This window comes from Colletotrichum destructivum, chromosome 6 (genome assembly GCF_034447905.1).
Source record: "Colletotrichum destructivum chromosome 6, complete sequence".
In the NCBI taxonomy this organism is placed as follows: domain Eukaryota; kingdom Fungi; phylum Ascomycota; class Sordariomycetes; order Glomerellales; family Glomerellaceae; genus Colletotrichum; species Colletotrichum destructivum.
The window spans coordinates 780,918-793,372 of record NC_085901.1 but is presented as its reverse complement, the minus strand read 5'-3'; the positions used below and the strand labels follow the sequence as shown (position 1 = coordinate 793,372).

Sequence of the window (12,455 nt, the reverse complement as noted above, 5' to 3'; positions counted from 1 at the left end):
GTTGATATGGACTAGTAGTACCCCAGAAAGCGCGTGCTTGCATCCTGTGGCGCCATCGGCGGACTGCATCGCGCAAAGTGCACCACCGGTGAACACTCCACCTGGCCCTGTGGTTGATAGACGACTTCAAAGATAAGACCAGTGCTTGGCGAACCGAACTGTCACTGCATATCCTTTGGTCTTGGCTGTCAGACGAGACCGATAACTCTTACAACACGGCAATTTACGCGCATAAGTTGAGACATCGCGGGTGAAGCCCAAGCCCGGCGATTACAATATACATGAATCGTCAACGTCCTCACAGAAATGAAAAGGCATAAATAAGCATGCGCTCTGGTGGAACTGCCGCCGATTCTACCATCTTCAGCAGGTAGTGCAAGCACGTCATCTGCAGTACCAATTCGTCAGAGATACACGGCTTATATATGCTTCTCACCTTGGCGAAGGCAGGCTCAGGATGATTCAAACCTCACTCATAGGTGAATTAAGTTTACTCCTGTTCTTTCCACTCAAAAAAACAAAAACAAAAACAAAACATGGCCCCGCGATACTCTAGCATTGCCGTCATCGGCGCTGGTCCGTCTGGCATCTCGGCAGTCAAGGCCCTCAGCGAAGAAAACACGTTTGATCGGATCCAGCTTTTCGACAGAAGAGAGCGAATTGGCGGGACATGGTAAGTGGCGACTCTCTCGAAACGAGAACGCGGTGTTGATGCGGCAGTTCAGGATATATGATGAGGAGCCAGAGCCCTTTTCGCCCTTTTCAAGCCAGCCTGTGAGAGAGATACCAGCAACGCTCCCGCAGTCAACACCGCCCGCTGCCGAGAACGTCACCGCTCGAACCGGCCTCTACCCGTCTCTGGACAGCAATGTGGGATCCCAAGTCATGGCCTTCACCTATAAGCCCTTCCCGTCGGTAAACTCGGCCACGTCCATCGGTCGCTTCGGCAAGGGCAACCCGACGCATCCTCACGCGCAGGTCGCGGGGTACATCGAAGAGATCGCGGAGCCCTTCTCGCACCTATTTACTTTCAACACGCACGTCGAGCGCGTCGAAAAGGTCGGCAAGCAGTGGCAGCTGACGCTGAGGAAGACCCAGCACTACCTCAAGCACGAGAAGAGAGACTACTGGTGGCAAGATACCTTTGATGCGGTCGTCGTGGCCACCGCCCATTACGGTGTGCCGTATGTGCCGAACATACCGGGCCTGAAGGAGACGTCTGCTGCCTTGCCGCAGAGATTCGAGCATTCCAAAGCATACAGATCCCCGGAAGACTACGTGAACAAGGTGAGATTTCACTCGGTTTTGCCGTGACTAGGCCACAGCCACAATCTCTGACAACAAAACCTGTGCTTTAGAAAGTTGTTGTGGTCGGCGGCAACGTCTCTGCTTCGGACACGGTTTCCGAAATCCACAACATCGTCTCTGGCCCTCTTTACCTCTCACAGCGGGGCTACAACGAAATCCTGAAAGACGCATGGGAGCTTCCGAACGTGGTGAGGAAGCCCCAGATCACGCGAGTCTCCGTGGGCCCGGACCGGCTCATCAAAGTGACCTTCGCGGACGGCACGGAGGCCGACGGTATAGAAAAGGTCCACTTCGGCACGGGGTACCGCCTGTCCTACCCGTTCCTGCGTCCGGACCCCGTGACGCCCAGCGGCCGCCTCTCGGGTTTCTACCAGCACGTCTTCAACGTCACAGACCCGTCGCTCACGATCGTCGGACAGGTCAAGGGGGCGCTCTCGTTCCGCGTGTACGAGTACCAGGCCGTCGCGGTGGCGCGCTACTACGCCAACCGGGGCGGCGGGCTGCCCTCGCCGCGCGAGCAGGACGAGTGGGAGGTGAAGCGGCTGCAGTACAAGGGGCCCACATCGCAGTTCCACGAGATCAAGCCGGATTTCAAGGAGTATTTCGAGTTTCTGCGCGGTGTTGCTGGGCCACCCGCGCCGGGCACCGATGCGTACGAGTTGCCCGCGTGGCAGGACGACTGGGCGTTGCTTGGTTTCGGCGTGTTGGCGCTGAAGCAGAAATGGTGGAGGGAACTGAAGGAGAAGGAAGAAAAGAAGCAGATCCAGGCTAAGCTGTAATCCAGGTTGTAACAGCGAGTTCCGTCTTGCAAGGAGGGGTTGGGGGGGGGGGGGGCTTGAAAAGAGAGTCGAGACAGCTTGGCGCAAATGACATGAGACGGGGGGCTGATGATGGCGCTGTTGGACTTCAGACGCAATTCGATGGCGAAGAGAGGCTTTTTCGCTTCCAAGCCCTCCGCCAAGCCACTGAAATCCTACGCGAGATCGTTTTTGATCGGTTTCTGCGTGCTATACCCAATGTTCTCCGTCTTCCCGGTCAGTTTCCCGACGGAGAGAGGCCGACGGTCGGCAACACACCCGCTTTCTGGTGGATCGCCGTCGACGAGTGCCGAATGAGATGTTCGCCTTCTGTTCAAGGGGTGGATTCAACGTTACACTAATAGATTCCGTCATTTGCTAGAGGAATGAGGAGTTCATCCCGCGGTGAAAATCTGCAGGGACTTTTGATTCTCGCCGGCTCTAGACCAGCTGCTCTGGCGGTGGAAGTCGAAGTAGAAAGAAATTATTATATAGCTGGAAACAAGTTCGTTCTCGGTGCAAACTGTCGAGTGTGTCTGTGTGTGTGTGTGTGTGTATCTGTGCCCGGGCAACTTCGAACCACCCATTGTCAATCATGGCTGAAGAATCACCCAAGTCTGCGCCTGCAGACGTCCAGGACGTGGTCTCCGAGGAGGCGGCTGTCAAGCGTGTGTGGTATCACAGCACCCTCTTCAATGCCTTCGTGATCGGAGGAGTCGGTATGTTTATCTTTCCCGGCCGCCGTTTCAGCTTCTTGTGATGACAACTAACGCCCTCGTCAGGCTTCATGGCCCCCGGCCTGTGGAACGCAATGAACGCCCTCGGCGCAGGCGGAGCCCAGGAACCGTTCCTCGTCAACGCCGCCAACGCCCTCGTGTTCGGGCTCATGGGCTTCCTCTGCCTTTTCGGTGGGCCCATCGCAAACCGCATCGGGCTCTCGTGGACGCTTCTGTTGGGCGCCGTTGGTTACCCCCTTTACTCGGCCGGTCTCTACACCAACAACCGCTTCGGCAACGTCTGGTTCGTCCTTGTTGGAGCGGCCGCCTGCGGAATCTCTGCAGGCCTCTTCTGGGCGTCCGAAGGCGCCGTAGCCCTCGGGTACCCCGAGCCATCAAAGCGCGGCAAATACATGAACAGTAAGTCGTCCAAATGAACTGTCAAAGAACCAAACACGGAGAGAGACTGACGCCGTAATTATCACAGTCTGGCTTTGGTTCAGAACGGGTGGCCCTCTTGTTGGCGGTGCCATCGTCTTGGCCCTGAACAACAATGCCGCCGCGAAGACGAAGGGTAAGGTCGGTTCCCAGACCTACCTGGTCTTCATTGCGCTCCAATGCATGAGTGTCCCTCTCGCCCTTGCTCTCTCTCCTCCCGAGAAGGTCCAACGCTCCGATGGCAGCAAGGTCATCATCAAGGCCGAGAAATCCTTCAAGGCCGAGTTTCAAGCGCTGCTCCGCGTCTCGATGCGAAAGGACGTCCTCCTCCTTCTACCGATCTTCTGGGCCGCCTACTTCAACCAGTACAGCGGAAACTTCCAGTCGTACTACTTCGGCGTCCGCGCCCGCGCCCTCATCGGCTTCGTCAGCAACTTTGGCACCCTCCTCTCGTCGCAGATCATCAGCATGCTCCTAGACCACAAGAAGTTCAGCGTCAAGAAGCGCATCAATATCGGCTTCTACTACGTCATCGCGTGGCACGTTATCGCCTGGGTTTACGGTTGGGTCATCCAGGAGAAGTACACTCGCAACCCCCCCGCCTATGACTGGGAGGATAAGGGCTTCGTTGAGGGCTTCTTCGTGCTCCTGCTGTGGGACTTTGCCCGCCAAGCGCTCCAGAACTGGCTGTACTACCTCTTGGCCACCAAGACGGACAACATCTCCGAGCTCGCGCGCTTCTCGGGCATCTTGCGAGGCCAGGAGAGCTTCTCTCAGGCCATTTCGTTCGGCATCAACACCCAGAAGTGGAAGGGAGGACGAGTTCCGTTGGCTATTAACACTGCTCTTTTGGGTAAGTTCTGGTCGACCTCCGAGTACCGATGGAAACAGTTGCTAACTCAGTGCAGTTTTGGCCGTCTACCCCACGTGGCTTGTTGTCAGAGACCATGTCCCCATCGAGGAAGACCAGATTGCAACCGTTGAAGAGCAGTCGCAGACGGGTGAGATCGCCGAGACAAGGTTGTCTTCTGACGAGAGGAAGGAGTTTGCCATTGGCCAGACAGGTCTCGGAAGAGACGCGAAGATGTAATTGTTATTAGACTGGTATACAGCAACTAAGATACCCACCCCCTAATCTACATTTTCAACACAACCTTTGACCACCAATCATGATTGGACATCTGAATAGGCGAGTCTGGATTTTAATTTCTGACTCTCTCTGAAACCGCGAGACGACCGAGCTCATCATGCTTGTTGGATTGCCGTTGCTTGGTTTATATCTGCTTCTCGTTGTTAGTAGGCAGCTAGCTGATGCGATACGTTCATCGTCCACGCCTGTAATCAAGCCTCAGATCCGTGTGAAACGATGGCAGCGTCCATATCCAGACCTTGTACCGTAACAATCAATATTTTCTTCTCAAAAACACGGAATACCTGTTAAGTGTTGTTGAGTTTGACTAGGGGAATACTTTTGGCAATGACTAGTGGGAGCGGATCCGCGTGGTTTGTGCGGATCCGCAACTCGGTTGAAACTCCTCCAACTCCCCCGTGGCCAGAACCAATCGATCAAGAACAATCGCATACCAGTCGGTTTGAAAGCTTGGTACTTCTCCCCGAAAATACCGAGACGAACCAGACCTTCACAATCAGATGTTGGTTTCCCCTCATCTGCAGGCAACATCCCCTCAGTGCATCCCAGACGTCACGGCATGTCAGACCACAGTCTCTTGCTTGCCTCGCTACCAACGGGGTCTGAAAGTTACCATCACATTTATTTGCTGTCCGTGACCCCTCACAGTTGTGCCTATAATATCCCTTGTACCCTAGGAATAAGAATTTCAATCTCCATTCTTGCTCCCACGACAACTCAGGCTGAGCCATCATTTCACGGAATCTGCCACTATAAGCGAATATTTCGCACAAAACACCATAGCGGCAATCTCAGAAACAACGAACTTCTTTCGGCTTCGGAAATAGAGATAGATACGTCCCAGTCGGGGTGCTACAGACAAGCTATCGGCTGTCTCCACGCTGTTGACACACACAAGGACGACTTAGGCCAGCCCAGTAGCTCCGCGACATCTTTCAACAATGAGAGCCCTTGTCTATGATAGCCTCAACTCAGTATCCTTGCGGGAAAAACCGCTTCCATCATTAGCATCCCCCACCGATGCCATTGTTAAAGTCACTAAAACCACTATTTGCGGTACAGACCTTCACATCCGCAAAGGCGACGTTGCAACCTGCCAACCAGGAAGAACTCTGGGCCATGAGGGCGTTGGAATCATCCATTCCACTGGAACCTCGGTATCCCGCTTCAAACAAGGCGACCGCGTCCTGATCTCTTGCATCTCCAGTTGCGCGACTTGCGAGTACTGCCGCAGGGGGATGTACAGCCACTGCACGTCGGGGGGATGGATCCTCGGAAACACCATTGATGGCACCCAGGCCGAGTACGTCCGTATTCCCCATGCCGAATCAAGCCTCCATCTGATCCCTGACGGTGCTGACGACGCGGCGTTGGTGATGCTGAGCGACATCTTCCCCACCGGCCTCGAATGCGGTGTACTCAATGGAAAGGTGCAGCCCGGCGGCACGGTAGTCATTGTGGGCTCCGGACCCGTTGGACTGGCGGCCATCATCACCGCACAGATGTACTCGCCGTCTCAGGTCATTGCTATCGACTTGGATGCCAAGAGGCTCGAGGTGGCGCGGCAGTTTGGCGCAACCGACACGATCAACAGCGCGGAGGCCGATGCTGTTGCCAAGGTCAAGGCCTTGACGGAGGGAAAAGGTGCTGATTCCGTCATTGAAGCAGTCGGAATCCCAGCCACTTTTGATCTCTGCCAGAGCTTGCTTGCCCCTGGTGGTGTCTTGGCCAACGTGGGTGTGCACGGAACCAAGGTGGACCTCCATCTCCAGAATCTTTGGGACAAGAACATCGGTGAGAGCAACTCGGAAATTATGAGAGAACCGTGCTCGTGCGTTGAAGCTGACTGAGATGACGCAGCAATCACGACCAGACTTGTGGACACCGCCACAACGCCCATGCTGTTGAAGTTGGTCCAGTCTGGAAAGTTGAAGCCTTCGCTATTGATTACCCACCGTAGGTCGGACCCTGCCTCTTGCTTGCAGTGAAAACGTTAACTCACACGCGCTGGAGGCTTCAAACTAGGTGACATGGAAAAGGCTTACGAGACATTTGGCGAAGCTTCTAAGCACGGGGCCTTGAAGGTCGTCATTGATGTCGACTAAACTCTCTGTAGCTACCCATCTTTCAGTTCCATGAACTATCGATGGTTTTACTTACACAAGTGGCGTTCACATGTCGTTTCTCTGGGTGACGATAGGGTTGTTGAGGCTCGGAACATATCGACAGGCTCGAAGGCAAGGTGGAAAGTAAGAAAAGATGTTTTTTAAGTGTCATGCCAGAGGCAAATGTAGGCTCAATCGTTGGTTCTAGTCAATCTGAAGACATCTCCCGAATAGGATGTGAGTAATTACACGTATATATTAACATGTTTATTGACAGCTGAAGCATTGTTTGACAGCATCTCTTGGACGGTTCATGCAGCTTCCAGCGGTACTGGGCTGCACCGTCTCCAGGCTGTGGCCCACGCTGGCGTAGCCATGGCATTCGAACACCACCATAACTCAGAAATAACTCAAAGTAGAGATTTACTGCAGCTGATTTTGAATGCGAAGGCAATACTCTGTGTCACGAAACTCTGCAAAATCCCATTGCCATCGCAAAAGGATGTTTCTGAAGCCGCCATGATGACAGACAGTACCTTTGCTGGATGTGACGAGGAAATTCCTCTTTAGTCACAACGCTGGAAATTTACCAGCGAAGAGTTGAACACGGAACAGATATCTCTTTCGGATGCTCAACTGCGATCCCAGCTAACTTTGTATCCTGATTAGTTTTCTGGCAGGGCCGAAGCCTCCCTACATCTTGAGGCCAGTCGATAGGGATCCACCTGGTCACTTTTGAAGTCGGTGTGGTCGAGGACTACTCTTCCCGTTTCCCAGGATCAACAGGGAGGGCGCTATTCCAAGTCAGGCAACAAGATGGACCACATGCACATGAGGTTACATGTAAGCCGCCCCCATCAGGCAACCCCGCATCGGTGAGTCTCATAGCTTTAGACAGTATGTACTCAAGTTAGCTGCATCTGCATCCAGCAACAGGGAAGCAACCCGTCCATTACACACAGAGAGATCGACGATGATGGTCCCTTTCAGATGTTCCCTGCAGCTAATCAGCCCAAAGCCCCGCATAGACTTTCTCGAAAGTCGTGTAAGCCACGTAGCATTCATAACTGATCAGCTTGACATCGAACTTGTTGATAAGTAGCAGGCTCTACAAGATACTTTTCTCGACGCAAGCAGGCATTTATAAAGCTGAAGACTACCAGTATATCAGCACAAAACCAACACATTAACGTCTTTCACAATCTGGAATCATGCCTTCCGCCCAGTTTTTCAACTACCCCGGAACGGAGGCCAATGCCGAGCAGTACCACTACTCCCAGGCGGTCAAACTAGGAAACACAATCCGCACTTCAGGCCAGGGCGGCTGGGACGAGAATGGGAAAGTCACGGCCGACCTTGAGAGGCAGATCAGCCTTGCCTTTGACAACGTTCTGAAGGCCCTTCAAGCCGTCGACTCCCGTCTATCGTTTAATGACATCTACGCCGTCCGCTCCTACCACATCGACATGGACGCAAGCTTCGACCTCATGACGGCGCAGTTCAAAAGCCTGTTTCCCAACCACCGGCCTATCTGGACATGTGTACAGATTGGAAAGCTTGGACTGGAAGGCATGCAGGTGGAGGTTGAGGTCGAGGCGTCGATTCCCGCTTGAGAACTCGTTTTGCATGTTCTTGGAACAAAAATAAGGGCTTGTCAAAGACTGAACTACTTCTGGCATCTGCCATCGCAAGATCTTTTAGCAGCATTTCGCTGTGCTCCGCAGCCGGATAACGATATAGATCCATGAATAGCCAGCCCCCGTGCTTCCGAACTCGAACATACCTTCTGACCGAAGCCTATTTTTTCTGGACGCTACCTCTCGACATCCTTGTGAACACAGTAATTATTACTGGCTTTTTCCCTGACTGGATCAAACTGTGAACACTCCCAAGCCCTGCCACTGGGGCATTTCTCCCGCGTCCATTCTGTCAATGCGTGTTGTACTGCAGTTCTGGCCTCCATAGTCTACTGCAGTCGGTGTAGAACATTGTAAAACACCTCGCCTCACTTTTCCTCTTTCGGGTCTAGTCCCAAATGTGCGCTGTCCAACATTGCATGCCTTTCTCCAAGCCCCGCGAAAGTGGTCCAAACTGTTACCCGATTCGGACAGATCTTGGAAGAGACCACTCGGCACTCTACATGATCTCCGCACTTGGGGTGCCCACAACATCTACAGCTACAAGGAATCAGCTTCGCTAGCTTCGCCCCCGAGATATTCAATCATTTGCATATGCGGGTTAGAGAATGTTGGGGGGGGGGGGGGGGGTGTTTTGCTCTGTGTGTATGTGTGTCTTAAGGTTATCATCGGCTCCGAGGTTACTCTTGATTGCCTGTCCGCGGCCCATCTTTTGTCTTCTTCGGGAGACAGACAGTTATCGCTGGCAGCCCTGTGCAATTCTGGAGTCAAATCGAGGGGGGTGGTCTTTATCGACATGCATGCTTACCACCTATGTCTCGGCATGGATCCGTACCAAACGAAGATTAGATAAGTTGAGGGGCTATCTCCCAGCTCTGAATAACACCCTCTTTCCCATGCTAGCATGCTCGCCATTCCTAATTTTGTTATCCCCCAAGTGTCCAGAGTTGATGCCGAACAGTCTTGCTCAAAATGTCTGCTCCTGTCTTGAACCTCACAGCCCCAAACGGCACCAAGATCAGCCTTCCCACTGGCCTCTTCATTAACAACGAGTTTGTGAAGGGGAACGGAAGCGCTAAGATCACGGCCATAAACCCAAGGTATGGACTGCGACGGGCACGCATCTGATTACCGTCGCTGATAACCCGATAGCGACGAATCTGAGATTGCCTCGGTCGAAGCAGCGTCGGCCGACGATGTCGACAAGGCGGTGAAAGCAGCCCGCGCGGCGCTCAACGGCCCCGGCTGGGGAGACATCTCCAGCACCGACCGCGGTCGGCTCATGTTCAAGCTCGCCGACCTCGTCGAGACCCATGAAGCGGCTCTGGCGACCCTAGAGACGTGGAACGGCGGGAAACCCTACAACGTGGCCCTGGGCGAGGACGTCGCCGAGACCGTTGCCACGCTCCGCTACTACGCCGGCTGGGCCGACAAGATCCACGGCGAGACGATCCCCACCACTCCCCAGAAGTTTGCCTACACGTTGAAACAGCCGGTTGGGGTATGTGCTTCCATCATCCCCTGGAACTATCCTATCATGATGGCGGCGTGGTAAGTGCTTCTTCGTTTGGTTCACATCGTCGGGGGGCAAAGCTAACCCTGCTCCCAGGAAGCTCGGTCCCGCGTTGGCGTGTGGCAACACTGTCGTTCTGAAGCCTGCCGAGCAGACGCCACTATCGGTCCTTTACTTCGCAAACTTGGTGAAGGAGGCCGGGTTCCCCCCCGGCGTCATCAACATTGTGAATGGTCTTGGAAGGGAAACGGGCAATGCACTGGTTTCCCACACCGACGTTGACAAGGTCGCCTTCACCGGCTCCACGGCAACCGGACGCCAAATCATGAAGACTGCCAGTGTCAACATCAAGAACATCACCCTGGAGACGGGCGGCAAATCCCCTCTCTTGGTCTTCAAGGACGCCGATCTCGACCAGGCCGCCAAGTGGGGGCACGTCGGCATCATGAGCAACCAAGGCCAGATTTGCACGTCCACGTCGAGGATTTTGGTGCAGGAAGAGGTCTACCAAGACTATGTCGCCCGCTTCAAGAAGATCTGTCTCGAGAACAAGGTCGGCAACCCCTTTGACGACGACACGTTCCAGGGCCCTCAGATCACCAAGGCCCAGTATGACAAGATTCTGGGCTACATCCAAGCTGGAAAGGACGAGGGCGCCAGCCTGGTGACAGGCGGTGTCCCTTACAAGAACGTCGGTGACGGGAAGGGCTTCTTCATCGAGCCCACCGTCTTCTCTGACGTCAAGAAAGACATGAGAATCTTCCAGGAGGAAGTCTTCGGGCCGTTCGTCGCCATCACGCCATTCAAGACGGAAGAAGAGGCGGTGGCGCTGGCGAACAACACATCCTATGGGCTCGGTGCCGCGCTGTTCTCGAGAGACATTGAGAGATGTCATCGCGTCGCCGCCCGGCTGGAGTCGGGTATGGTTTGGATCAACAGCTCCAACGACTCTGACATCCGTGTACCCTTCGGTGGTGTCAAGCAGAGTGGCATCGGCCGCGAACTGGGTGAAGCCGGTCTTGCTGCCTATACGCAGACGAAGGCTGTGCATGTCAACCTGGGTCTTGTTTTGTAGGCATGTGTTATCGCGTATGATTGGTTTTGTTTTCCTCAAGGACCAAGGGGCATTTCGTCCACAAACTCAGCACTACTTCATAACACAATGGCGTCCGGCCCGAGTCCTGAGAACATGTGAAACCAAGACACTTCCTCGTCGTCGGCTTTCCATATTGAGCAGAGTACGTCGCTCACGGAGCTGAATGAGGCAAACCGGACAGTGTCTCGAATGACGTGCACCAATGCCAGGACAGCCTTCCGATGTCTTCGGGACTGCACGTGTGCCCCGGCAACTAGCAGAGGAAATATGACGCAGTTGAGAACCTTGGACGGTTGCTTGATCTCGAGAATACACTCCAAGCATGGTAGCACATGCTGTTGAACGAGAGAGTGGGAGACCGGCAGGCCGCATACAGCTCGATACATGTAAATGAGTGCCGTGTGTTGAAATGCGCGGATCAGAGTAAATGCATGGTTACTCTCGAGCTCAGAGTCCCCTTGGACAACATCGATACATGCGTCTGTGATTCTTGCGTATATCGGTGACAAGGCCGTCTCGAAACTAAGGATGGTTCCCATCGAAAGTTGTTCGCTTCCGGTATTCACTGCATCGAGATACCATGCCAGGCGGGACGTTTCTTGGAAGACCGAAGCCAGAGAAGAACGTCCCAGGATATCTCTCCCCCACCAGACGGATCTCTTGTTTATGGTTTCCCAAATCTCCGGTGGGAATGACGGCTTCCCGCCCTTCAGGATGATGCTCGTGAGATCCGCCGATGCAAACTCGGAGAGGAGCATGTGGATAGACTCGTGACTTGCCTCCAGAACCGGCTGGATACCTCCGAGGCTGTCAACGATGGCCCGCACGCCTCCGTGATGACTCGAGGTTGAAGAGGTTGAGGTTGAGGAGGTTGAGGAAGAGAAAGAGGAGGAGGAGGAGGAGGAGGAAGCATGTGCGCATTCGAGAAAGCCGTCATGAAAGTATAAAAGGAGAACTGCCAACAAGAGCGTCATCAACGACGATTTATCCGCCGTGTCTATCTGGGCCCCGCCTATCTCTCCTCGTACCGCAGCAAGACACTCGAGCCGCTTCAGCCGGAGGAGGCTGCGGCTGTTCCTCCCGTCCTGGAGGACGCGGTGGGCGTCGGCGATGACGCACGTTGCGAGGAGCACCACACGGTGCTCGAGCGCCTGCAGAATCGGGGCGGCGCATGGTTCCGGGGCGGTCGTAAGGAGAGGCCAGAGACGGTGGTGGAAGTAGTCGAGAGCGCGCCTCTCGTCGGACGCAAGGGAGGCGGCGAGCTGCCCGTCGCGCGTTGCGATCTGGTAGATGACCGGCGCCTTGGTCGTCGGGCGCGTGTTCCATTTCAGGCGACGGGCATTGAAGTCGCAGTGGGCGCCTATCTTGGAGCACCGGTCACAACACGGCTTGGTGAGGTCACACTTGATGCGGCGTTTCTTGCAGGGCCAGCAGGACCCCTCGACGACCCTGATTCTGTTGGTGACCATCCTGGCCTATAGTTAGTTGTTCGAGATGCCCTGGCAACCTTTCCTGATGTCATGCCACTGCCAAGTTGCTCTTTGCTCTGGATGGTGAGAGATAGATAAGACCCTCATGAGAAAGAGGTTTGATGCGACCCGATATCAGGGTTCGTATCTTCGGACGTATGCCCCCTCTCCGATAAGCACCTCGGCATGTGGTGGGTGTAGTGCGGGGGGAAACCATTGCAGCAGC

General features: G+C 54.5%; 6 protein-coding genes across 6 annotated transcripts; 5 read left to right on the top strand and 1 right to left on the bottom strand.

The window, feature by feature from the left end:
• Positions 1–536: 536 nt before the first annotated feature.
• On the top strand, positions 537–2,087 carry CDEST_09419 (Putative flavin monooxygenase, FAD/NAD(P)-binding domain superfamily; the record flags this gene model as incomplete). The annotated part of the gene is made up of 3 exons (XM_062925578.1): positions 537–673; positions 726–1,287; positions 1,359–2,087. The coding sequence occupies 3 exons, from the start codon at positions 537–539 to the stop codon at positions 2,085–2,087; spliced, it is 1,428 nt and encodes a 475-aa protein (XP_062781629.1).
• A 613-nt stretch (positions 2,088–2,700) lies between these two features.
• On the top strand, positions 2,701–4,349 carry CDEST_09418 (Putative Ion channel regulatory protein, UNC-93; the record flags this gene model as incomplete). The annotated part of the gene is made up of 4 exons (XM_062925577.1): positions 2,701–2,824; positions 2,888–3,241; positions 3,309–4,112; positions 4,168–4,349. 4 exons carry the CDS (start codon positions 2,701–2,703, stop codon positions 4,347–4,349), a joined length of 1,464 nt encoding a protein of 487 aa, XP_062781628.1.
• A 1,001-nt stretch (positions 4,350–5,350) lies between these two features.
• Positions 5,351–6,514, top strand: CDEST_09417 (Putative alcohol dehydrogenase, zinc-type, GroES-like superfamily, NAD(P)-binding domain superfamily; the record flags this gene model as incomplete). The annotated part of the gene is made up of 3 exons (XM_062925576.1): positions 5,351–6,203; positions 6,270–6,365; positions 6,423–6,514. 3 exons carry the CDS (start codon positions 5,351–5,353, stop codon positions 6,512–6,514), a joined length of 1,041 nt encoding a protein of 346 aa, XP_062781627.1.
• Positions 6,515–7,685: 1,171 nt separating this feature from the next.
• On the top strand, positions 7,686–8,308 carry CDEST_09416 (Putative YjgF/YER057c/UK114 family, RutC-like superfamily protein). Its single transcript, XM_062925575.1, has one exon. The coding sequence runs from the start codon at positions 7,726–7,728 to the stop codon at positions 8,125–8,127; it is 402 nt and encodes a 133-aa protein (XP_062781626.1). The 5' UTR covers positions 7,686–7,725; the 3' UTR covers positions 8,128–8,308.
• Positions 8,309–9,097: 789 nt separating this feature from the next.
• Positions 9,098–10,814, top strand: CDEST_09415 (Putative aldehyde dehydrogenase domain, aldehyde/histidinol dehydrogenase). Its single transcript, XM_062925574.1, has 3 exons — positions 9,098–9,251; positions 9,304–9,702; positions 9,761–10,814. The coding sequence occupies exons 1-3, from the start codon at positions 9,124–9,126 to the stop codon at positions 10,737–10,739; spliced, it is 1,506 nt and encodes a 501-aa protein (XP_062781625.1). The 5' UTR covers positions 9,098–9,123; the 3' UTR covers positions 10,740–10,814.
• Position 10,815: 1 nt separating this feature from the next.
• CDEST_09414 (Putative zn(2)Cys(6) fungal-type DNA-binding domain, fungal transcription factor) lies at positions 10,816–12,230 on the bottom strand. Its single transcript, XM_062925573.1, has one exon. It carries the CDS (start codon positions 12,227–12,229, stop codon positions 10,817–10,819), a length of 1,413 nt encoding a protein of 470 aa, XP_062781624.1. The 5' UTR covers position 12,230; the 3' UTR covers position 10,816.
• Positions 12,231–12,455: the final 225 nt, after the last annotated feature.